General features: G+C 51.1%; 9 protein-coding genes across 9 annotated transcripts; 5 read left to right on the top strand and 4 right to left on the bottom strand.

Moving 5' to 3' along the window:
- Positions 1-383: 383 nt before the first annotated feature.
- Positions 384-1353, bottom strand: BCR38DRAFT_458367 (uncharacterized protein; the record flags this gene model as incomplete). The annotated part of the gene is made up of 2 exons (XM_040862150.1): positions 384-1009; positions 1341-1353. 2 exons carry the CDS (start codon positions 1351-1353, stop codon positions 384-386), a joined length of 639 nt encoding a protein of 212 aa, XP_040714794.1.
- BCR38DRAFT_222438 (RNA polymerase II transcription mediator) lies at positions 1288-2046 on the top strand. The gene is made up of 3 exons (XM_040854258.1): positions 1288-1439; positions 1505-1619; positions 1676-2046. The coding sequence occupies exons 1-3, from the start codon at positions 1398-1400 to the stop codon at positions 1933-1935; spliced, it is 417 nt and encodes a 138-aa protein (XP_040714795.1). The 5' UTR covers positions 1288-1397; the 3' UTR covers positions 1936-2046.
- Positions 2047-2171: 125 nt separating this feature from the next.
- BCR38DRAFT_458369 (pyrimidine 5'-nucleotidase) lies at positions 2172-3063 on the bottom strand (the record flags this gene model as incomplete). Its single annotated transcript, XM_040862151.1, has 4 exons — positions 2172-2344; positions 2401-2711; positions 2770-2949; positions 3005-3063. The coding sequence occupies 4 exons, from the start codon at positions 3061-3063 to the stop codon at positions 2172-2174; spliced, it is 723 nt and encodes a 240-aa protein (XP_040714796.1).
- Positions 3064-3525: 462 nt separating this feature from the next.
- Positions 3526-6598, top strand: BCR38DRAFT_436008 (uncharacterized protein). Its single transcript, XM_040860425.1, has one exon. It carries the CDS (start codon positions 3881-3883, stop codon positions 6461-6463), a length of 2583 nt encoding a protein of 860 aa, XP_040714797.1. The 5' UTR covers positions 3526-3880; the 3' UTR covers positions 6464-6598.
- Positions 6599-10292: 3694 nt separating this feature from the next.
- BCR38DRAFT_344413 (KH domain-containing protein) lies at positions 10293-13587 on the top strand (the record flags this gene model as incomplete). The annotated part of the gene is made up of 6 exons (XM_040856101.1): positions 10293-10799; positions 10941-11210; positions 11269-12040; positions 12093-12457; positions 12514-12711; positions 12763-13587. 6 exons carry the CDS (start codon positions 10293-10295, stop codon positions 13585-13587), a joined length of 2937 nt encoding a protein of 978 aa, XP_040714798.1.
- A 1652-nt stretch (positions 13588-15239) lies between these two features.
- Positions 15240-16511, top strand: BCR38DRAFT_344655 (uncharacterized protein; the record flags this gene model as incomplete). The annotated part of the gene is made up of 3 exons (XM_040856117.1): positions 15240-15551; positions 15921-16331; positions 16392-16511. 3 exons carry the CDS (start codon positions 15240-15242, stop codon positions 16509-16511), a joined length of 843 nt encoding a protein of 280 aa, XP_040714799.1.
- A 636-nt stretch (positions 16512-17147) lies between these two features.
- BCR38DRAFT_410103 (orotate phosphoribosyltransferase-like protein) lies at positions 17148-17816 on the bottom strand (the record flags this gene model as incomplete). Its single annotated transcript, XM_040858423.1, has 1 exon — positions 17148-17816. One exon carries the CDS (start codon positions 17814-17816, stop codon positions 17148-17150), a length of 669 nt encoding a protein of 222 aa, XP_040714800.1.
- Positions 17817-18581: 765 nt separating this feature from the next.
- BCR38DRAFT_458373 (nucleolar GTP-binding protein) lies at positions 18582-20689 on the top strand (the record flags this gene model as incomplete). Its single annotated transcript, XM_040862152.1, has 3 exons — positions 18582-18595; positions 18674-20588; positions 20648-20689. The coding sequence occupies 3 exons, from the start codon at positions 18582-18584 to the stop codon at positions 20687-20689; spliced, it is 1971 nt and encodes a 656-aa protein (XP_040714801.1).
- Positions 20690-21775: 1086 nt separating this feature from the next.
- BCR38DRAFT_485911 (GDP dissociation inhibitor) lies at positions 21776-23691 on the bottom strand (the record flags this gene model as incomplete). Its single annotated transcript, XM_040863954.1, has 7 exons — positions 21776-21967; positions 22032-22186; positions 22242-23130; positions 23246-23273; positions 23360-23419; positions 23499-23523; positions 23646-23691. 7 exons carry the CDS (start codon positions 23689-23691, stop codon positions 21776-21778), a joined length of 1395 nt encoding a protein of 464 aa, XP_040714802.1.
- Positions 23692-23971: the final 280 nt, after the last annotated feature.

A 23971-nucleotide genomic window follows, 5' to 3' on the forward strand; every position in this document is an offset into this window, starting at 1 on the left:
GGCTCCTGCTTGGTCTCGGCCGCTTTTTTTCTGTGAAGGATGATGGGCTTGATTTCGGACATGTTGATATGCTGTCTTGACTAAGTCCAAAGGACAGGTTAAGTTTCGGCCAGGGTGCTTCCGATAGAGCATGTCGAAGTACGGTAAGCCTGTGTACGGGTCTAGCTGGGATTGTGTTGTGCCCGATCAAAATAGAGTCCACAGAGCCGATGCAATCTTCGTTCTTCATATCGTTCTCCAATGTATCGCTCCCTAAGCGAGTCAGGTGGCGCCCCGCCCCATCAGCGGCTCTGCACGTAGCTGCTCGAGAAGGTTACGCTGGTGATTATGTTGTCATACTGGGGCTCAACCAGCCGGATCGCTGATTCCATGCAACGATAGACTTAAGACGAAGGACTTGTAGATATCGGCCTGCCTTGCCATACCAAAGCCAACTCTCGTTCGTTGCCAACCTCTTCAGGGAGACGAATGCCTACTCCCAAACCAGCGAGGCCTTCGTCTTCAGCTCTGCGATTCCATAGCATCTGTTGCAGCTTGCCGTCGGGGGAACAGGATATAAAACCCATAGGCCATCGGCTGCGACCCAGAGAGTCCCGAATACCCTTCGTGGCAGTTTTCTGCGTGACCAGAAAGCCGATTACACCGGAGCCGCGCCAGCCAGGAGGTGCTCCGACGAATGCGCCTTCCAGCTCGCGTACTTGGTGAGGACCGATGGAGGTTTTCTGCGCGGAGACTTTGCATTGTACCATGACGCGTAGGGGATGAGCGGCAGAGGGCACTGTCCACGTGCCGAGCAGATCAATGCCATGGTCAGACGTGCCCCCTATGCGCCTCAGAGTGAATCCTAATTTTTCGAGTGCCATACCTACGGTGTATTCGAAATGCGTTCCAACGTAAGTTGTCGAGCCGGTATCCAAGCCAGTGCGCGCGGTATAAGCCAAGTAAGTTGCCATATCATGGTGCTCAAGGCTTGAGGAGTCTGGGTATCTCAAGGATGCGTCCGGCAACGCTTGCTTCGTATCAGTTGTTGAAGCGCGCCAACAGCCCAAACTTCTTGGGAGGAGAGACTGCCTAATGCCATTAATGCGACATGTCGCTCCTACCATGAGGCCACGATGTGGCAAACGTATCGCGACATAGATCATGGCTTATTTCCTATGATGTATAAACCGAACGAGAGCCTTATCCAGAACATGAAGACCGAGGAAAGATCATTCGGCTCTGAAAAAAGAAAGTTCAGGCTTGAATGGGAGTTCGGAACTTGGCCTGTAACATGCCGACCGAACCCCACCATCTCTCTGCGCTTGTCAACGGCTTTCACCAGTTAGCCCGATTTTGACTTCCACGTCGCATCGCGTCCTCTCGCAACTTTGAGACCACTCCTTTCAATTTGGATCATGGGGGATAGACTTACGCAGTTGCAGGATGCTGTGGATCAGGTTCGCCGAGCGCCCTTCAATGTTAGCCAATTGGGTCTTGACGCCATTGCTAATACCCATGCCAGCTTGCCCAGCAGTTCGTTTCCTCCATCCACTATATCAATCGACACCACAGCCTCCAACTTCTCGGGCCGAACGACCAAATTCGAGATGTAAAGCCGGAGCCCGGCCAAGAAGATGGTTCGTACCTTCGATCTATAGCCTCTACGTTTGCTGCATACTGATGGATTTCAAAGTTGATCCTCACGCGCCGGAGACCTTCAAGGCATCGCAGATCGAGCTGGCGCAGGACCTCATCACGAAGGAGCAGCAGATCGAGTTACTCATCTCGATACTTCCTGGATTGGACAACAGTGAACAGGACCAGGAACGAAATATCAAAGAACTTGAGGAGGAGCTGAAAGCTGCTGAAGCCCAACGTCAGAAGGCTATTAAGGAGAAGGCGGAAATCATGACGAAGCTTGACACAGTCATTCGGAGCATTCGACGGCCATAACGTGATGAGAATGATTTGAAGGCATGATACCCCCGGAAACCAGGCGTAAGTGATGAATTATGGTATGGATTTTTGGCATCTTGATTCAGTTCGGTGGCTGCTCTAGAATAAATACACCTGGCCTTGTCTAGTAGCAATGTCTCTATGCCCACACACAACCTCTATATGCAAACAAAGTGTATAATCACCAATGCCCAGAGCACCTTTTCCACTCGACATATATCAGAGGCAGGCATTCAAGCTGAGTCGGATGACTTGAAGAACTGTGGAAAGATATTCCGCAATTCCTCCAAGTGTCGGATTTGGTATTGGGAAGCTTGCGTCTTCGGGACATTCAATCCTTCTTCGACCAGATGCGCTGCTGTCCAGCCTATTTCCTGGGCACTCACGCAGTTTGCGTACGAGTCGTCTGGAGAGGTCAGCAAATGTCATGTTTCGTTAATTCAGGTTGAGATAGTTACATACCGACGAAATAGCAGTCCTCAACCCGCGCAACTTCGGCCTCTTTCATCGCTTTAGCATACATGTCCTTGTGAGGCTTACACACGATGGGGACACATGAGTAGTCACAGTAGGTCAGACCTTCGAAGAGGTCGTCAATACCTAAGAGTCTCACCACCCTCTTACCATGCGTAACGTACGCGTTTGTTAGCAGCCATGGCTTGACTTTGATTGTGTCGATGTCCTCCAGGAATTTGCGCAATTGGGGGTTGGGTTTGATGATGCCTTCAAGGGGCAGAGCATCGTCAACCTTAGCATTGTATTCGAGCGGGTCACTGGAAGGATTAGTCCACAATCACTTTAGCATAAGCCAAGGGCAAACGAGAGTGCTACATTTGGTGATGCCGGACTAGCCCCTCTATTGCCAGACCGTAGTTCTGGTAGTACTCTTTGTGCAGTCTAATGGCCTCTTCCTCTGTGACGCCAAGATGCTTTGCGAAGTATTCATCTATCAGGGCCGCCATGTGGTCGTGCACCTTCGTTGATCTCGGGTAGAGACAGTTGTCTATGTCGCTGTTGTGGGTTGTTAGTAGAAACTCAATATACTTCATTGGCCATTGTGACTTACAAGAACCATACGGGTCGAGTCGCGCATTCCACATTGGATTTCTCTGCCTGCGAGCCCATTTTGGTCTGCAGCCAATCTTGACTTCAAATTTAAAGGATGTGATGTCGGCGGAGGCAAGGCCGAGCTGTAAAGTACAATATTGATGATATACTGAGGAGTGATAGGGTTTTGATGTGTTACCGTTATTCAAGTACTCAGTGAGGTGATGAATTGTTTCTGACGTGGACGAGGTATGGTGACAGCGAAGAAATTAACTCCCCTCCACAAGGTTTCTTGGTATTCAGATTGTTACATTCGTAATACTCAGCAAACTCAGTATACTAGCTGAGACTTGAGTCACCGGTGTGAAAGTGCAACGTTTGGGGGCGGGCAAATGGCAGTGCGACGAGACAGACCGGGCTTTAGGTGCCAAGCACGCACGCAGCCAACCTGGGAAGGCGGTCTCATCCGAAGACCTGGGCAAGCGCCGCTGGGGTCGTGCCTTGAACCAACCAAACATTGCTTGTCAGTCTCGGGTGTCCCAAACAAACAATGTGGCATTGACGAGATTTGTTCACCCTCGGGCACGCTAATAATCTCATAAGTGAATTTAAGTGGAACCTTCACAGTCGCGCCCTTCAAAAAGTTCAGAAAGTCCACACGTCGCTCTCTGCCTGTCTGCTTGCCAGACTTCTTTACGGAACGCAACTGTCGGCTTCCTTTCCATCGACTGATCTTCCATTCTTTCCTGTCCATCAAGACGGCATTGTGATATTTTGCTTCCCAATCTTTCATCTGTTGCTCGGCACGGATAGTTGTCGCACCCCGTTGAGTGGTCCAACTGATTTCCAAGCTTAGCTTGCTATCCTGTTCCCATCCCACTACCTTAAAATCAACATGGCGCAAGCAATGGCTATACAGCCCAACCGGCCTGGGTTGCAGGCTACTGCACTCACAGCTGATGAGCTGCGCGAAATACAGGAGTATGACAAAATTGTTCGGTTTCGGGACAGAATATTGTCCGGGAGCCATCCTCGTATCAAGGCTCCTACCCAAAGCTTGGGAAACGGCCAAAGTAGACCGCAATTCTCATCACAGCCTGCCACAGAAACAATCAGCAGCTCCACACGCCAAATTCTCACCAAGAGCTACCAAATAGATAATCTGGAGTCCTTCAGGGCAAATTCGCATCAATCAGCTGTTGCTGCCACTGCTGCGCTGGGATCCTCGATCACCGGCGTTGGCACATCCCGGTCGTTTGGCTCAGGCACGACCGAGATTGATCCCCTTCTACTTACTAAGTCTGATGAGCTCATCAAAGCTGAGCTACAGCTCCAAAGGCAGAAGTTGGAGAGGACTCTAAGAGAACAGCTGGATCAGTCCCGTGCTGCGAGCAAGGCGGCTCAACAGGCTTCTGAGGAGGTGTCTGACTTCAATCACTCTGATGTCCTCGCGAAAGCCCTTACGCTCGTGCAGGCAACTGCGCCACCTGCTCCAGCTGATGCGAATCCGCCTGCTAACCAATCTGATGCAAGTGACTCATTCGACGAGAATACATTCTATTCTAGTCAGCATGACACTCCCGAACCCCATATTTCACCTCGCGCTCACAACGCCCCAGAAAGCATCCAGATCCCGGATTCTTTACCCTCCCTGCCTCGGCCGAATCCCTCTGAACATGTGCAATCGTTACCCAATGCAGGTTTTGCTCCTGGTAGAAACGAGGTTGGGACGTCGCGCCAAGTATACAATAGTGGGGGACGACCGCGTGTCCAGGCACCTGTGCCTGAGGTTGTAAACGCTCAAGTTATCAGTTCTAATGAAAGCGGTACAACGAGCAGATCTAACTCCGGCAATGTCGATTCCGAACAGCGTTTGAACCAGCCCCGCGTACAGCAACCTCATCAGCTGTTGGCCGGCCCTCAGCTCAGCCATCCTGGTTCGCCTCTCATCAGAGCGCATAATCTCTCTCCTCTCGCTCCTCAACCTGCACACGTCTCACGGTTGGCGACAGTGCGGCAACCACCTGTACTAGATCCAGAAATAAGCATACTGCCGGGCGCGCCAGCTCAAGTAGCGGCCTTGAGACAACAGGAAGCTGGCAACGGGACGAGCCCAGAGAGTTCGCCCCAGGGCGAGAAGGGGAATAAGAAGAAAAACAAGAAAAAGAACAAAAGGAAAGCTGCCGAGTTGAGAGCGCAGGAGCCCCCAGTTTCGCCATACATCAAACCCGAGCCGCGTTCCCCATCCCCTCTTTCCTGTCCACAGTTTACACGACCGAACAAGCGGCAAAGACAATCGCATCGACCCCAGCAAGAGCTGAATTATGACGAGCCGAGGGAGCCGGTCGAGATAGGTCGGCAGGAAGAATATGTGCCCAGACCTCACCGCGAGGAGAGGTTACCCATGGGGTATGAGAGAATCGATGATCCATATGCGCGCCCGATACGCCAGTCAGTGGCTCCTAGCAGCCACAGGTTGGGGCTGCCGGTATATGAGGATTGCAGGCCGGACGAAACCGTCAAATACGTTCGCCGAGTCGCATCACCGTCCGGATATCCCACGCAGTATGTTCCAGGTGAGATTAGATCAATGCGCTCAGCGACCTATTCCTCTGCGGCAGAACCTCTGTATCAGGATGGTCCCGTGTACCGTCGCGATGGACGTATGAGCGTAAGGCCAGTCGCAGATCGTGCCCGGTCCCGATCTCCTGTTCTAACGGAGGCATGGCCATCTGCGATGGCTCCGCCGCGTGCCCTGCCACCGCGAATAGTTAGAGATCAGTTTGGTCGTGAATACCTCGAACCATCTCCTTCACCCCCTGTTGCACGACACTCGGTTGCACCCGTCGGAAGACCGGAGCCCGAGATTGTTTACGAGCGAGCGCCAGCGCGCCCTGCGTCTCGACTGCTGGGTCCAGACAATACGTATGAACACGATGGTGTGATTTACAGACGCGCATCCCCGACTTTTGCGCCCAGGCGTATCGTCACCCAGCCAGAATACGGAGCCGTCGACTACCGTGGTTATCGGCAACGGGATTACTCGGCTCAGCCAATCCCTGCCCCGGGAGGAGAGTATATTCAGTACGGAGGAGTCACCGAGAGGCGAATCATTGAGGAGATGCCGCGTGAATACTCGAGGGCCGCTAGCATTAGGCCTGCCGAGCCAATTCGATATGAATACGGTAGAATGCAGAGCGTCCGGCCGGATATGCCACCACGGGAATATGCGGCCAGCGTCCACCCCGAATCGCGGCGTGAGCTTCCACCTCACGTCATTCCAGAGTACGGTTTCAGACCTGCCGAAACGGGCATACCCCGACGCGAGTACAGTGCTCGGCCTGTGGAGCGGTATTGCGACCGGCCAGCGATGCCCGAGGAGGAAGTTGCATTCATTGAGAGGCCGCGTACAGTTCAGCAGGAAATTGTTTATGAGGATGGTCGCAGAATAGTACCCGTTGGTCCATGCGTAAAATGAACCAACACGCGGTACTATTAGTGCTGTGTCTTCAATAGTACTGTAACCGCACTAAACCATGATACCGTGAAAAGTGCAACGTCACCTACATAGCACCACCTTGTCACAATTGATAATTGAAGCTATTTGTAAACGCTTTTTGTGTGTAATTACGCTAGAAATCCATGCCAATGCCGGTGAGAGGGCGGGCTAACGCGGCCCCGTCGAGCAGGACATATCTCGCAACACCGCTCACTAGACGCGCTAGAGCATAGTCTTACTGAAGATAGTAACGGATAATTTTGGCGCGGATAATTTTGGCGTAGGCTTCGCTTCTAAGGGTATCCGCCGGCTCAATTCATACTTAGAATATAATTCTTAACTGATTTATGTAGATCTAGAACTCCATCACCTTTCTATAATCTACGTTAATATTAAGCCGGCGGTACCAAACCGTCGTCGCTTCTAATATACCGGCTCGAGTGTTAGCAAGGTTGTATATAGCCTAGGGTATTTATTCTAACATTAGCTAGAATACGCGAATAGGGCTTATCATAGCTCTTAATACTATAATGTTGAAATTTCAACTACATAAATCGCTTTGGTTGTTCACTGCGTGACCGTTTAGGTCGCTAGCTTAGCGGTTACAGTGTGTTTTGAGCGCTGTTAAGGATTCTGTTATTTAAATTGCATTACAGTACCAATCTTAATGAAGACACAGCACTGATGACCAACTAAGCCCCGCGTGTTGGTTTATTTTGCGCATGGACCAACGGGTATAGCCCTACAGGCTTCTCCCAACAAGTGTCACGGAGGAGGCACAGTCACGGAGAATTCGATCGGCGTTTTTGTAAACCTCGGAATGCTGGAAAGCCTCACTAATGACTGCATAGGGCAGTCCGACAATGGTCAATGAGATGCTTCCATGTAATGAAGTGTACAGGACATGAATTTACTATACGTCTCCATACTTCTAATTAGACGACATGGATCAGTTTCGTCCGAGGACCTACAAATTACATGAATAACATTAATTTCCTTGACGAATGCATGCTTGTGCCTACTTGATATCTTTGCATCCGTCGTGTATCCTTAGACGGCTGCTTGTCGCTAAATGGATCTGTAAACCCCTAGTACATATGCGAAGATGGCAAGAGCAGAGAATGTAGATGACGCTGACGATCGAAGTGACAGTACATTACATCTATGACCTTGGTAGATATAGAGTACTATCAATAGCCACGTCATATATAAACGGCCCGACCACTAATCACATTAACCCAGACTGGAGTTTACGGATGAACGCTGGAGTAAAAAATGAAGTCACATCGAGGATTTGGAATATTGCAATGGTACTTTGTAGCACGATCTCAGAAACTGCAGCAGCTAAAGAGGGATTCGGGACGGTAGTAGTATATACTGATCAAGTACGCCACTACCAACCTAGACCTCCGTTCACATTCATACTTGCCACGTAAGTACTCCTACGGGGTGGGCAAGTCGGGACGTCCCGGTCGGGAGATAGTTCATGGCTTCGGCACCATTTGCCTTTCCATGTGGGTTTGACTATATACTAATATATTATTCACTATACCCGTGCAAGTTGTATTTGATTACATACCTGTAAGATAATAAAAACAGATAGAGGATCGACTGACTGTTGGTGGTGTTCACACAGTCCAGGCCTTAATATTCTTCACACTTAAGCAAGCACCTCCTTGCCAAACTTCATGAGGAATTGGCGTTGCAGCCCCACATTCGGGAACGGCGTACGACAACGGATCCGTGAGATGTCGCCTGCCAGGTGGATCGACAGAGGGACGAACCCCGCGGGATATTCAGAGATATTTTGGAATAAAAGAGTAACAACTCCTTTGGGGATTTAACATTGACCGCGGCTATATCAGCAGGGAGTAATACAACCAAAAAGCCCGTAGTATGGCTAAGAGCAGGGAGTATGAAGTGTGAGGTCTTGATGTGCGTGTGTCGAAGCGCCCGAGGTCTAAAATCGGCACTTGAGACGCACAGTGGAGACTACTGACGTGCAGATAGCATCGGAGTCCCCCTCTTCCCCTTTTCCCGTCGAGTAACGTAGGGTGTTCATACAGTACAGAACAAAAAACCTGACAAGCAACAAAACAACGGTTACGCAAAAAGAAATCCAATACCAAACCTCTATGTACAGATTGGGGTACGATCTGTCATTAATTAGGCCATCGTTTGGGGTGAATTTGATGTAACATCCAAGAAGATCACCGCGGAATGCTCGGGCACTAACAGAATGCAAAATCTAACATGGTTGTGGTGGAGGGGGATGCGTCCGAACCTTGTAGGTACGGGTTGATACTCGATACGTGTCGTCCACTGGGTTCAAACGCAATGTTGACCATCCCGCCTTGCAACTCTGGCGACTGGGGCTTGGGGCACGAAATCCACATTTGTTGGCCTGTCGAATGTTGGCTTCAAAATCTAATAGCCGCATATCAATCTACTTACTTCCTACATACCGAGTTATGTAGTGTGCCTGAAGTTTATTTCACCCAGCACATTGTTCCTACTACGACCCTTCTATATTTCAAATTTGGAGGTCAACTTTTTTGCAGGCCGGAAGTTAGAAATTGATACTTTTCTCGAAGGAAGAGTCCCTTCTAAAAAGAGGGCTCGAAAGAATATATCTAAGTCTTCGGACACTTAAATTAAGTATGTTCTGTATATAAATAATATGGACGAAGTATTTAGGTTGATTCAGTTAGACCCTGCAAAATGGGGGTGCATGCAAAAAGGTGGTCAATGCGGTTAGATATTACGTCTTGAAGCAGACAAAATGGAGCCACATCGTCCGAGTGGAAACGAGTCGACAGCCTACGGGCAGTACCTCAACGGCAATCTTGAAAAGGCGCTTGAAAACTGCGTAGTGGTGCTTACACATACATGGGTCTCACATGTACTGGCTCAGGGTCACCTTCACTATTAAGAGAGTGTCGAGTGTCCAAAGTCTGGAGAGTTGTTCTCTGATCCCTGCAGACTTTATTAAATGGTGGTGGCCTTGGTTTTTGCATAAGGTGCTGGATCCATCCATGTCCAAGAACAAGACAGAACCTTGATCAAGTCAAATGCAATTGCCTCATAGCACAGGGATAATTAACAACAAAGAACCAAGAAGGAAAACTCGACAGCCTTCATGTACTCGAGACGTCGAATACAAAATGAAAGAAGGATTAATGAATGTGGTCGCGACACATCCTTGTCGAAGCTGGTGAAGACCGCAGGATGCCACGAGTCGGACCACTTGAGCACTCGAGCGAAACATGACGCTTCGACAGGCCGGGGTTTGGGGGTCGTACCCTGTAATCGATGCTGCTAAGCCCGCTGGGCGATCTCCACTTTTCGGGGCCTGGTGCTGCCCGGTGCTGCCAGTGCTGGTATTTCTGCCAATGGTAGTGCGCATGCACGGGGCCGACCTACCACGGTTCTTGTGGCCCATGGGCGGGCGTAATGGCTGGCACCCAGACCCTAGCTTTGACGACTCCTCTCGCTACCTGCTCAAGGTATTTGCTGACTGCGTCGTTCCAGCCAGTTGCTCTCACACTCTCACTCTCTACATTTCACATCCTCTAACCACTTCAACCTCGCCTCTATCCCGTTAGAAACAGAGGTGGCAGCATTCTTGCACAGCAGGAAGAGAACGACGACCTCGACGAAGACGTCGTTTCCCATTCCTTGCTTCCCTGTCTTTCTTTTATTTCCTTTTTTCTCTTTTTGCCTCTCTTTTCCGTACCTAAAGTGATACCCCAATCCCACCTCCATCTCCATCTCCACCTACACCCACGATCACCACGACACTACAACCATGCAAAAGCTCGCCAACATGCGTCACTGGCCCGAGAGGATGAGTCCAAACTTCGGCATGTCGTCGCGGCCGAACAACATGAACATGACGGCATTAAATGCCCACCAGAAGAATGGCGCTCCGGGAGCTCCGCCTCTAAGTCCCTCGCCCGCCGCCGATACCACGATCCACTATGCCTTCAACGTTCCCTTCGCATCCGAACTCGCCGGCCCCAACACCGAGGAGATCCTGCACGCTACGGGCGACTCGATAATGCGATGGACGCATCCCAAAGAAGCACCCGACGACATTCCCATCTACGAGTTGCCGGTACACGCACAGAACGTGGCAGCTTTGCGAAACATGTGTGTCGAGTTGACCAAGGGCCCACTGCCCATTGAGGCCCACGTCATATCAACCACGCCGAAGCACCTCAAGGGCCAGGTTACCACCGTTTGTCTTTCCGGCGCCCCGGAACTGGTTCACAAGAGTCGAGAGACCATTTTGAACGAAACCCCGTTGGCCCTGGTATGCATTTGAAACTTTGCTCATGCCCCCGCGTGTGATGCTTTGCTTGCGTTAAAAAGTTGTGATGGTCTTGCTTTGCAGACCTTGATCCATTTACCTATATACATATGCTTTGCATGTGGCTGACCTAAGTGCCTTTAGCGCTGTACGACGGTCGATGTTGAATACAATCTTATTGTCGATTCCAAAGCTGGTGTTCTGGTCAAGCACGTTACAGATGCTCTCGATACGTTTGCACAATTCTGCGGAGTTGACATTTTCATCCTCGGCCCCAAGCTCACCCCTATGGTTGATGGCCTCAATGGTGATATCGAGGTGATCCGAGACCAGAGATGGCGCGTGGCGATCTATGGCGATACCGAATCCACCGAACACGCTAAGACGCAAGTTCTGATCTTCATTGACAAGCTGGTGCGTAACTTATCGACGGAACTCTGGGAGGTGCGACAGTTATTAACATGGCAGACAGCTCGGACGACACCTTGATATGGTACGATTCGAGAGCACCTTGCACCCGATCGTGTGCGGCCGCTCTCGAAAGAACATCAAGTTGATCGAGTCTATGACTAACACGGCAATCTACTTCCCACCGTTTGCCCAGATGCACCGATATTGCCCGCCGAATGCTACGCGCCGGAACCCCGAAGAAATCTACATCACGGGCGAAAGTCGTCCGAGCATTGAGCTGGCTAAACGCAAGATCCACGAATTGGTCAGCCGAACCAAGATCTTTATGAAGGATGCAGTGGCCTCGCCCTCCAAAATCGACACTGTCCTGCTCGGCCGAATGGACAAGGTGCGTAAGATCATGGAGAACAACGGCACTTACATCATGTTTCCCCCTCTCGCGTCTCAGCGCAACATGATCCGAGTTCAAGGTGTGGAGGGCCTGCAAATCGAGCGCACCATGAAGGAGATCATGTCACTTGCCGGCCAGTTCTACTATGCTTCGTGGTGGATTCAGCAAGCTGGAGCTTCTCAGCTGCCCAGTCCCCATGACATTAGAACCATGCTGGGAGACATATGTGCCAACTCAGACGCCGATATTTCCTTTGATAAGATGACGTTTACTGTGACGGGCAATGATGACGCTGTGAAGGCTGGTTTGATGGTTCTGTCACCGATGAAATTCGTGAATCAGACGCAGCACCAGATACGCGTCAAGATCGAGTTGGCCAATGAGCACAAGGAGTTTGTCTCGGGCAAGAAGAACGGCAAGATCAACAAGATCATGACGCAGAGTAGGTTGAGACGTTTCTTTCAAGTTGATTCATGCACTTACACCCATTTCAGGCAACGTTCAGATTATTTTCGACAGCTTCAGAGAGTACAACTTTGACATTGACGTTATTGCGCCAACGTATGACTCCATGAAACAGGGTTTGGGACTTGTCGAGCAAGAGATGCCCGCTTCCATCTCATTCCATGTGCCGGATCAATACCATAAGCGCATCATCGGCATTGGTGGTCAGCATATCCAACGCATCATGAAGAAGCACTCCGTATTCGTCAAGTTCTCCAACGCCATGGATCGAGGCGGCATGGGTCGGGAAGATGACGACGTCAAGGTTGACAACGTCATTTGTCGTACTCCTGCTCGCAACGCCCAAAACTTGGAGCTTGTCAAGTCGGAGATCTTAGACATGGTTGATCGGGCGGTAAGTTTTGATACACTGTCGCGGCATTCTGAATTTATAGCTGACATGCTTGTTAGCACTCTGAATTCACTTCACAGGTTGTTCATGTTGACCGGCTGTACCACCGTCAACTGATCGCTCGTCTGGCCGAGATTGAAGAACTCGAGAAGAAGTGGAACTGCAAAATTGTCTTCCCTAGCACCGAGCAGGCAAGCGACGAAGTGACGGTGACGGGACCTGAATGGCAGGTTCCTCTCTGCGCCGATGAATTTCTCGTAAGACGAACTGCCAACGTATTGTGTAGTAATGATGCTAACTCGGTTTAGGGCATGGTTCCAGAGACTCATGAATTAGTCTTGACTCGAACTCCCTCTTTGATTAAATATTTGGAGTCTCCCACTTTCGTCAACGATCTCGTTGCGAAACTGAAGAAGCACTACGAAGTCACTCTGGAAGTTCACGAGAATCCCGAAGAGAAGACGGACGACGGTGGGCGTACCATGACTTTGTTGTGGAAACTTACTCGAAATAATGCGGGGGGGCTCCGTGACGCGATTGACTTATTGCACGCCGAGTTTACCACGGCTGAAGTCGAAACCACTGTCGTCAAAGGCGCTCTTCCTCGACCCAAGTCGGACTCTTTTGAGGACTCGTTGCAATACTTCGACTCGAAACTTCTGCAGCACGCGCCTGCATCCATTGGGACCGACTCGCCAACCAAGCCGGCGTTTGGCGAGGAGGTCTCTCAACGCAGCACTACCTTGTTTGACAAGCTCCGAAAGCCCTCGCAGCTTCTCTCTTCGCTTGATCGTAGAAAGAACAGTTCTCACTCTGTCAACACTCTGTTCAAGGGGTCAAGCAATGTTTCCAAATCTTCTCTGATCTCGATCGAGTCGACTCGCAGCTTCAACGCTGATCGCAACCCCTGGAATGACAGCGGCGTCAATCTCCCCGATGACGACGGCAACATCTGGGGTAACCGCCACTTCGGCAACGGCTATGATAACAAATTGACGCCCAACAGCATTCTGCACGGCGGCGGCGATGTGACGCCTCGACACGGCACGCGTGCCTCTGGCGACAGCGGCCGGCCGTCGACTTCTCATTCTACAAATTCAGGATACCCCGGTCCTATCGGACCTTACCGTTAGATTTTCATCTTTTAGATGCTCTACGTGCAATACCCCCGGCTGGATATACCCTGGCGTCAAAATACCCGGTCCTGTGATCATGCATTGGTCGGCTCTGTTTCTGATTTCCGTTGATTTTCTGTCGTTTTTTCTCGATCCCCCCCAGGGTAGCCGGGTCACGCCTGCACATGATTTGTCTTACGCTATATCCACGATCCATACCCCAACTATGATACCACGAGCTTCCCGGGGTTTGGGCGGCGTTGTCGAACGAATGGGTGGATGCACTCATATGATACCACAGAAAGCAAAGAAAAGGAGAAAATACCATATTTGCAGTTTATTTCCACAAATTAGCGTTGTTTTTTCCTCCAAGTTTTTGATTTCAAATCTGTTGATGCAGTCGGTTTTGTTTTCCCTCTCAAGCGGTCTCACCTATACTATTGAAAATACATGCGACACAAAAGCGATCAAGAGTCATGGGTTATCGCAAAACAAATGATTTTGGTCAAGCAGGTGATTGCTGTTAGGCTGTTGAGGTCCACACATCATTAGAGGGAGTAGAATGACTTTAACAACGGCGGTGAAAGACGGTGACGGTTATGGGCGGTTTGGCGGCGACATGTGTACGATAAACGCAATGATACCCTCTGGTCTTCACACTATCTTGTGTTCCCTGTTTGAGACTTGTATACCAGTGTCAATTCGATGAGAACCTTATCTCGTAGTCTGGCGATGGTGGTAGGTTGAAATGGTTCGCATGGGTTTACTTGAAACATACTTCCTAGTATTACAGCATACGTGACCTAAACTATAACGTCACCTCGCAAACATTGTACGGAACCCCGCATGAGAAAGCGGCACTTGAGCAGGCGTTTGAGTTGAGAAGAGTCGATACATTGTCGAGTTGTTTACTTGTAGAGGACATGCGCGAGTGCTTTGCAGCCTGTTCCCCTTGCCATGTGATGTAATGGGATAGCACATATAGTACTGGCACAAATGTGCAGTAACAACTGGGTCTAGCCCAAACGTCATCTGGTTGAAGTACTTGGCTTCGAGGCACAATAACAACGGAAGAGGCTCGATGGAGTAGATCGAGCTTGCGCAGAGCAAAGACAAACTGCTGAGCAGTGACTGCAATGAATAGTATTTATCAAAAGTTCTTTTGATCCTCACGTCAATGTGTGCCGCCTGTAGGTTAGACGCGGGCAGGTGGAAAGTAGGCAGGCGGTGCCTTGTTTTCTCCGACTTACTAAAACGTGGTCGCCAAATAATGCCACTCATTTCCCTTCTCTGCCTTGACAACTGGGGGGGGGGGGGGGGGGTCACGCGAGCAAACAGAAATTCAACAAGGCTTGCACCTGCATAGATTTGGGCAACGTCTTCTTACTCTCACCTCACTCGGTTTTTACACCGTGACCATCTCTCTCTAAAACTTTGTGTATAGAAAACTCGATGAACGCCCGGTGCATTTCCTCTGATTCCAAGATAACTTCGCGCGTGGGAACGCATGGTTTTCCTGGATATTTCCAGGACCTCATCGTCATCGCGGCCAGTCCTTATTAGGTAGGAGGAACGCCTGAGGTTCATCACTCTTTCGCCCACCAACAACCGCCTTGGCCCATCCACTGCAACTGCACTGCACCTGCGCGCTGCAACCAATCACAGTCACCATGGTGGATGACAACAGCAGCAGCAAGAAGTGGAATAAATTTGACCACAACGAAAACGATGCCGTCGAAGTTGAGGACGCCATCGACGACTCAGACGAGCTCGACGCCGACACAGTCATGCTCAACATCCAGAAAATCGGCGAATCACGTCGTCGCCAATCCAAGGCTTCCGAGGACAACCGCGTCCAGGAGATTTTGGGGTTTCCCTTTTTGCCCAACATTCGACCTTTGATCGTCTCGGATGTGGAGAGCTGCGAGGCACTGGAGGAAGCTGCGTTTCATGATCCTCAGCATCGTTGCTCTCGCGAAAAGGTAAGGCGTTGAGTTAGTCCCTTGTGCACACTGATCATGACCTTCGTCGTCTTGCCTCTCATTCACCATGCTCATTGGGATAGCTCGTACCCATCACATCGTCATTACCCTGCTGCTTTGCTTGTCTCACCTTACACCCTGTCTACTTATACACTTACACACTGAAATAAACGGTCTCGCGACTACCATTTCCTATACTCATGAAGTCAATTTCGAACGGCGACTAATCCCAAACTGGTCACTTATACCGGCCACGGCACTTCAGCCAAATTTCGCTTCACCTAACTACCAAGGTGTCATCCAGCCCTACCAACTACTCTCCCAGTCCATAGATCTATACCCTGGCATTGGCGTTAACGTTTTGCACAGTTCGAGTATCGCCTCGCAACCTGTCCCGAACTCTGCATGGGCGTCTTCTGCACGGTAAACCCCAACAACGCAAAGGACCTGGATATCAATACCCTGAAGACAGCCAAGCCGGTTGAGACGGGACGGAACGATGGTGCCGTGAGTGTTTTGCTCGCCCACATCGTGTCCACGCGAACCAGTGCCGAGGTGGTCACAGATTCAGCCATGGACTATCCCAGAGACTTCCGCACCGCGCGGCCCAATACTTCGGGTGTGGGTCACGAGGAGGCCGGACGTACCGTTGCCATCCACTCGCTGGCCGTGCACCCCAAGCTTCAGGGCTGTGGGCTGGGCAAGTTGATCATGAAGGCGTATCTCCAACAGATCAACAACTCGGGCACTGCAGGTCGCGTGGCTCTGATCTGCCAAGATGTGAGTAGCCATCAACGTGTCTCCTATTTGCCCCGTTTCTGACTTGATTCTATTTGTCAGTACCTCGTCAACTACTACAAGCGGTTCGGCTTCAAGCATAATGGCCCAAGCCAGGCTCAGTTTGGCGGTGGTGGATGGCACGACATGGTCTTCGAGTTAGCCGGACCAGCCAAGAAGTAATACGGCGAAGTTGTATGGTTTTCCCGCGCACTATTCATTCGTTGGGAGCTTTAGCATTGCTGTTGTTGGCGATGATGACCGCGTGGAGATTTGATACCCCCTTTGCCGGACTTGGTTGGACTTTTCTTCATCACGTACTTAGGAACGAGGAGTACAGTGAGTGGCATTTGCGAAACGGTTTGTGGTTGACATTATGGTCGGAATGAATTACGGCGTTTTCACGTAGACATGGAGGTCGATTCAGATAGACAGGGCACGACATACTGGCTGGTATGCATAGGCTTCATAGAGCATATCCCCTTTTTCGTATCTATCCTTGTCTCCTGATTGTTCGTGATGTCGTTGATTGGGCTCCTGATCAGCTATGCCATCACGGCAAGTGGTTGTTATACGTGGATCATCTCTAAAGACGTGACGACCACCATTTATACCAGTGTCTATTCAAGGAGGAGGTAGGTGTTCCCCCGTTCCTTTCGCGGGTCACTCCTAAGCTGCAACGCAACCGACAATTAAAACTGTCCAGCCGGTTCTAGCATTGGAGCACCCCCTTAGAGACGTGATATTGTCGAGGTTGCACTATATCACTCGAATCCAACAATGCCGTCACGCATTATGTACCACCCCTGGATGCGCGGCTCAGTCACTAGCCCCGTATTTGGCCTTGTACTCCTGAATCCGCTTTAAATCATCCTCAGTAGCAAACCCGTCCCTCGCCCCGGCAATGATATCCTCCAGCGTTAGAATCGCAATAATCGGGATGCCAAACTCCTTGCGCAACTCCCCGATCGCGCTTCCCTCGCGGTCGGGAAGCGTCTCCTGTCGGTCAACCGCGACAACAATCCCCACCACCTCGCCTCCCTGCGCCCGGATCTTCGCAATCGCCTCCCGCTTCGCAGTCCCGGCCGACACTACATCGTCCACCACCAACACTTTCCTCCCCTTCAAAGGCGCACCCACGATGGTTCCCCCCTCGCCGTGGTCCTTGGCTTCTTTGCGGTCGAAGCTGTACTCGATTTTGTTGTAGCGCTCCGGGTCAAGGGGGCGGAGGGCCAGGGTGGCCGCCGTCGCGAGAGGGATTCCCTTGTAGGCGGGCCCGAAGATGACGTCGAAGCTAACGTTCGAAGTGTGGATTGTTTTGGCGTAGGCGACGGCCAGGGCTTCGAGTAGGTCAGCCCGGTAGAAGTCGCCCGCGTTGAAGAAGTAGGGGGATTGTCGGCCGGATTTCAAGGAGAAGGTGCCGAAGCGGAGGGCGTTGCCGGAGAGGGCTGCGCGGAGGAAGTCGGCTTTGTAGGGTTCGAGGGCCATGGTTGCGGATTTGGAGTGGACTGGGGGAAGAGAAGGTGGAAGCAGGGGGGTTTCTTGATTTTTGGATCCTTTTTCGTTGTCTGCGGGTGGTCAAAATTTGGCGCAGATGCAGCGGAGTACTTTGCGAGCATTCAAGTAAGTCGTAATCCGGAAGGCCAATATTTGGGTTGGTGATACTCGGATTTCTACAAGCGAACAGTTTGCTTCAGAGACAAAGCAAGATCTCGATTAAATTCCGGTCTACTTGACATGTGCAAGGTTACTTTGGGATATCATGGGCATCGACTACCGCAGGATGTCCTCAGATATTCAAGCACCAACTTCTATGCCTGCCCCCGACTGCGGGTGTAAGTGGGGTTTTGAAGCTTGCACGACATCTACAACTTCGCTTTTGCTGCGAAATCTGATAGCTTTTTCTGCATCTGGTAAGTGGTTCTCATGGATACTGGTATCGTATATCTCATATCCTCAATATGTCTCTTCTTGACAGGAAACATGATATGCCAAGTGCCAAATCTTGAAGCTGAGGTTCGACTTAGACGAGTATTTGGTGGGGTCAAGGCGGCACAAATCGATAAGATAAGCCAGAATTTTCGGTGCCAAGATTTCGCAAAACCACTCCGCCATTTCGATAAAAAAAGTTAGAGGCGGCGAAAAGCGATACAGTCTCAGGGACCTCGCTTCAGGTCAATTTATTTCAACGGCTACGACGCCAACCAACCTCACCGCCCAATCCATCCATCCACCCATTGATCGTTGCCCATCATGAAGACGACTTGGTGAGTATAGCAGATTACATTGCTAGCTACCTGCGTGCCCGTGTCGTTGACCGAATGCTAATCGAACCTCGGATGTAGGAAGGACATCCAGCCGGTGCCCACGTCGCAAGAGTTCCTCGACATTGTTCTGAGTCGCACCCAGAGACGACTGCCCACGCAGATTCGAGCTGGCTTCAAGATCTCCCGTATCAGAGGTTTCTACACCCGAAAAGTCAAGTTCACCCAGGAGACCTTCTCCGAAAAATTCGGCCAGATCCTCGACGACTTCCCGAGACTTCAGGACATCCATCCGTTCCACAAGGATCTGCTCAACACCCTCTACGATGCGGACCATTTCAAAATTGCCCTCGGCCAGCTGTCGACCGCAAAGCACCTGGTCGAAGCCATCGGCCGCGACTACGTCCGACTGCTCAAGTATGCCCAGTCGCTCTTCCAGTGCAAACAGCTTAAGAAGGCCGCTCTTGGTCGTATGGCCACCCTCACCCGCCGCTTAAAGGATCCTCTCCTATACCTGGATCAGGTGCGCCAGCATCTCGGTCGTCTTCCCTCGATCGACCCCAACACGCGAACGCTGTTGATCTGTGGCTTCCCCAATGTCGGCAAGTCCTCCTTCTTGCGCAGCATCACGCGTGCCGACGTCGAGGTCCAGCCATACGCCTTCACCACCAAGTCGCTCTACGTTGGTCACTTCGACTACAAGTATCTGCGCTTCCAGGCTATCGACACTCCGGGTCTGCTGGATGGTCCCCTGGAATCCAAGGGCCCCATCGAGATGCAGTCCATCACGGCAATTGCTCACCTCAGATCCGCTGTTCTGTATTTCATGGATCTCAGCGAGCAGTGTGGATCGTCAGTGAAGGACCAGATCGGCCTGTTCAAGAACTTGAGACCGCTTTTCTCCAACAAGCTCGTCTTTATCGTCATCAACAAGATCGATATTTTGAGACCCGAAGATCTGGATGCCGAGACGCAAGCCGAACTTCAGTCGTTGCTTTCAGCTGGTGACGTCGAGCTTCTGAAGCTGTCATGTGTATCACAGGAAGGAGTGCAGGAGGTGAAGAACGCCGCCTGCGAGCGTCTGATTGCCGAGCGAGTTGCCCAGAAGTTGAAGGCCGGTACCAACAGCAGTGGAGCCGTTGGCGGCAGGTTGGCGGATGTCATGTCACGTATTCACGTCGCAACACCAGCACATGGCGCTATTCGCGAAACTTTCATTCCGGAAGCCATCCTCAACAAGAAGCCATACGACAAGAACGATCCTGAGCGCCGCAAATTGGCACGGGATATTGAAGAGGAGCAAGGCGGCGCCGGAGTCTTCAACGTGGACTTGCGAGCTGACTACATCCTTGAAAATGATGAGTGGAAGTACGACAGGATACCTGAGGTTTACGACGGGAAGAACGTCTACGACTTCATCGACCCCGATATCGAGGCCAAGCTGCAAGCACTCGAGGAAGAAGAGGAGCGCCTTGAGGCAGAGGGCTACTATGACTCAGACGAGGAGCTTGAGGATGCCGAAGAAGATGATATTCTCCAGAAGGCCGAGCTGATCAAGGAGAAGCAAGCCCTCATCCGAAACGAAGGCAAGATGCGTAAATCGCTCAAGAATCGAGCCGTCATACCCCGCAAAGCGCTCAAGAAGCCGTTTTCCGACCTCGAGGAGCACCTCGATGTGTTGGGTGTCGACACGGAGGAGATTGGTCTTCGGGAACGAGCTCGTTCTCAAAGTCGTGGCCGATCTCTTGCGAGATCACGCCAAGGGACGGAAGATCCAAATGCGATGGACGTCGATGCTACACCCAGGGATAGAATGCGGTCCAAGAGCAGAGCGCGAAGCCAGCCGGCTACCAACAGACTCGAAGACGGTGTGGCCGACGAGGCGGTAAGGTCAAAGGTCGAGAGGGCGTCCAAGGTGGCACAGCGCAAGATGAACCGCATGGCAAGGCAGGGAGAGGCAGATCGACATATTGGTACTGCGATGCCGAAACATTTGGTAAGCTACCTTCTATATCAAGATTCCCGGATCTGTGATCAAATTATTAACCTGTACAGTTCTCTGGAAAACGCACAGTGGGCAAGACGAGCCGTCGGTAAAGGGAGAATTAATGCTGCGTACATACCCCGTTCCGATATCCATCTTGATCTATGTGACGATGAGTGTGGTTCTTTTTCATCTTGGCGTTCAGGCGAGGGAGAGAAAATCGGAATGGTTGCTAGAGACTCTCACATACTTTTAGTTGTGCAATTGAAGATCCTATTATTCGAGGCATTGCCGAACTATCTGCTGTTGCGACTTGCTTTGAGTTCGACTCATTGATCCGTGTAAGATGCGGAAGGTTAAGGTATGGGAAACTCGCCCCGGCTTCTCTCTCTCATATAAAACATGGACAATTGTAACGGTTACATATCATGAGGAAACTATGATGCTTATTGGATAGGCAATAGGCGCATTTGGAATATACGTGAACAGAAGATTATCAGACTGTATAGTAATGAGTTGTTGGAATTCCCAGCGATTACCATCTATTTGTCCGCCGCATCCAAGCAACCAACCCCCTATTCGAGTTGCCCACACTTGCCCATGGTCGACGGAACACTCGCTCACTCACTACCTACGTACGTAGATATAGGTACGGGGAGGTAGATAATCGCAACATTATCGTACGCTTTCCATTATGGACAAGATTGACCCCGTAAAATCATAATCGGGCGATTTGACACAAAGACCCGGAAAAACCAAAGGTCAATTCTTCTCCCGGTCTATGTGAATGGCGTACAATTTTCGGGTTGCCATGAGTGCTAGCTTGCTTACGAATTCGACCTGTCGTTAGACATTGACGGGCGCCCCTGAGAGACAGGGGTAGGGTGGCGTTACTCAAATAGGGGCGTAATGCAGTATGATGATGGCTTGGGCTCCCATAGCTACTTCAGTATTTATTCCCTCCGATTCAAGACTGAACGGCAATAAATAGTTCCTTAGCATTCCCCTTATTGACTGTGCTTTCTCGTTTCGACTTCTCTCAGTCCTACGTGTCTGTTTTCTACTCACTCCACGATGGTGTGGTTTTAAGCTCCACCGACATCAAGCCGTATGATTCACTGTGAATTTGATTCCTGCCACTACGATACAGCCAAGCTGTGGCCAGACTGTTACTGTCGATGATTTGCACCAGGCCGAATTTACTCCTCAGCCACCTGAATACCCTCACGCAAGCCCTCGACCTTGAGCTCCTCGCCAGCGCAGCGGCGGTAGATGTCTCGAACATCGTCGGTGGTGGTCTCGAAGTGGGAAGTGGCGTCATAGCTCTTGGAAATGAAGATATTGTCCTTGGTGCCGTCCTCGAGAGGCTCGTAAAGAGGAATTGGGGGTCCCTGATCAGTCATTGTCAGTATTATTTGCCACGCTATTTATTTCTCTGTTATTTGATGTGCATACGATAAATTGCTCCTCAATCTTGCCCAGACGGTCGAGACCGGGCTGGAGCTCCAGGTGGTGGTTGGCCGATGACTCGGCAATGGTGGACACGATGGCAATGTAGTAGCCCTTGGGGCATACGTTATGTGCTGAAGATACGCAGGCAACGTAGATATCTGTATTGACTTTGTCAGCGGCGCTCCTTTCACGTGTCAGTCGCTGGAAACTTACCGTTCTTGCGGCCGACCTGGGACTGGGGAATGATTAACTGGCAAGAGTCGCAATCGCTGGTGCCAGCCAATGGATGCTTCAGGACGCAGATAGCCCTCAAGACATGGCCAACGACCTTCGTCTTGCTTGAGAAGTAGCTCGGGTCGCCAAGAATCATTTTGGCTTTAGTCTCAAACTTCATCTCGGGCTCAATGCCGGCCATGGTGGCCTTGATGCCCGTAGCCTTGTCGCCGTCATACGTAATCTCGTCGACGGTGGTGTTCAGCATGTAAGTGCCACCGTAGATGGCAGACAAGCGAGCGAATCCCTGGGGCAGCTCGCCGAGACCGTACAGGGGGTAGATGTATGGCGACTTGCCGTAGCGGGCGACCGAGTTACCGTAGAGGCGGATACGTTCAATGGCCTCATGGGCCTTGCCGGGGGTTGTGAAGTAGTCGTCAGTCAGGTACAGGGCCATAGCGTGGCCAATGAAGTCGCGGGTGCCGGCCTCGAGGCCAAACTTGTCATATACCTCCATCATGGTGGTCGTGGACATGTTGAGTCCCTTGTGCGTGCCGGGGTCCTGAGCATCATACGTGCCAATCCACTCAATGAAGGTCTTCATGCGGCGCTTCTCGAAGATACCCATCAGGGGAGAACGGAGGGCCTCGGCGGCATCTGCGGGAACTTTGGCAATGGTGGCCTTGGCCCCTGAGTTCTGCTGCACGTAACTTCCAGCCACCTGCTTGAACTCAAGATAGCGCGTCACGTCGGTAGAGACCAGGATGTTGGTCAGCTCGCCGGATGACATGAGGAACTTGGGCACCAGATCGATGTTCCAGTCTGCGGGGCGGCCGTATGCTTTCCATGGCTCTGTGTCCTTTGCGTAGTTGCCATACTTCTTGAAGAGCTGTATCACACCTGTCTTAGCCTATGTGCATCAAGGATATATGACGGGGACGATAAGGTCATTGGACGGGGTAAAGAGGTGTGGGCTCGTGGAGCGCTGTCGTGGTCGTTCGTACCGTTTCGAGATTCACCGACGCAGCTTCTCTGTGCGAGCGCAAATGTTAGCTGAAGCTGTAACCATGGAGCTTTGCTTGACTTGAAAGCGTCTATGTCATGGCGGAGTTACGTACCCTCCATAGTGGTCGTTTCGGTCAATATGCAGCACCTTCTTGCCCTTGACACTCAGCACACTGTGATCAGCAACAAAAGCAGTCAGCCCAGTCCAGTCCACAGCATATATATCGGAAATCGGTCGGCTGGCTCGCATACCCAGATAGAATACACTCGGTCAAGCCTGTAGGTTTGGTTACACGTCAGTATCTCTCGCTCGTACAGTTCCAGCAGCAGCGTTGCGTTGCCGTCAAGCTTCCAACGCTGAACCCCACCACCAAGCGAGTAGCAATGCGGGGAACTCACCAGTGCCTAGCACGATGACATCGTACTCCGGGGCGATCTCATCCATGGTGACAGTATATTGTTGGTATGCGTTTGGGTATCAGTAGTATGACAAACAACAGTTTAGTTCGTAGTAAGGAAAAAAGCTATCTGGGTCTTTGTGTTGTTAAAAGGGAAAAAAGTACGGTGTAGAAGGGGGTCTGGTAAGTCATGGAGGGACGGGGCCCCCTAAATCAGTAGCTGCGACCAATGAGCAGGCGTCTCGCGGCGTTTTGGCATCTGGACTTTGGTTCGGCCCCAGGTGCGTGTTGCAGTGCTAGGGTCGAGATCGTCATGCGGCTATCCTA

The sequence above is a fragment of the Pseudomassariella vexata genome (genome assembly GCF_002105095.1).
Source record: "Pseudomassariella vexata strain CBS 129021 chromosome Unknown BCR38scaffold_8, whole genome shotgun sequence".
Classification (NCBI taxonomy): domain Eukaryota; kingdom Fungi; phylum Ascomycota; class Sordariomycetes; order Amphisphaeriales; family Pseudomassariaceae; genus Pseudomassariella; species Pseudomassariella vexata.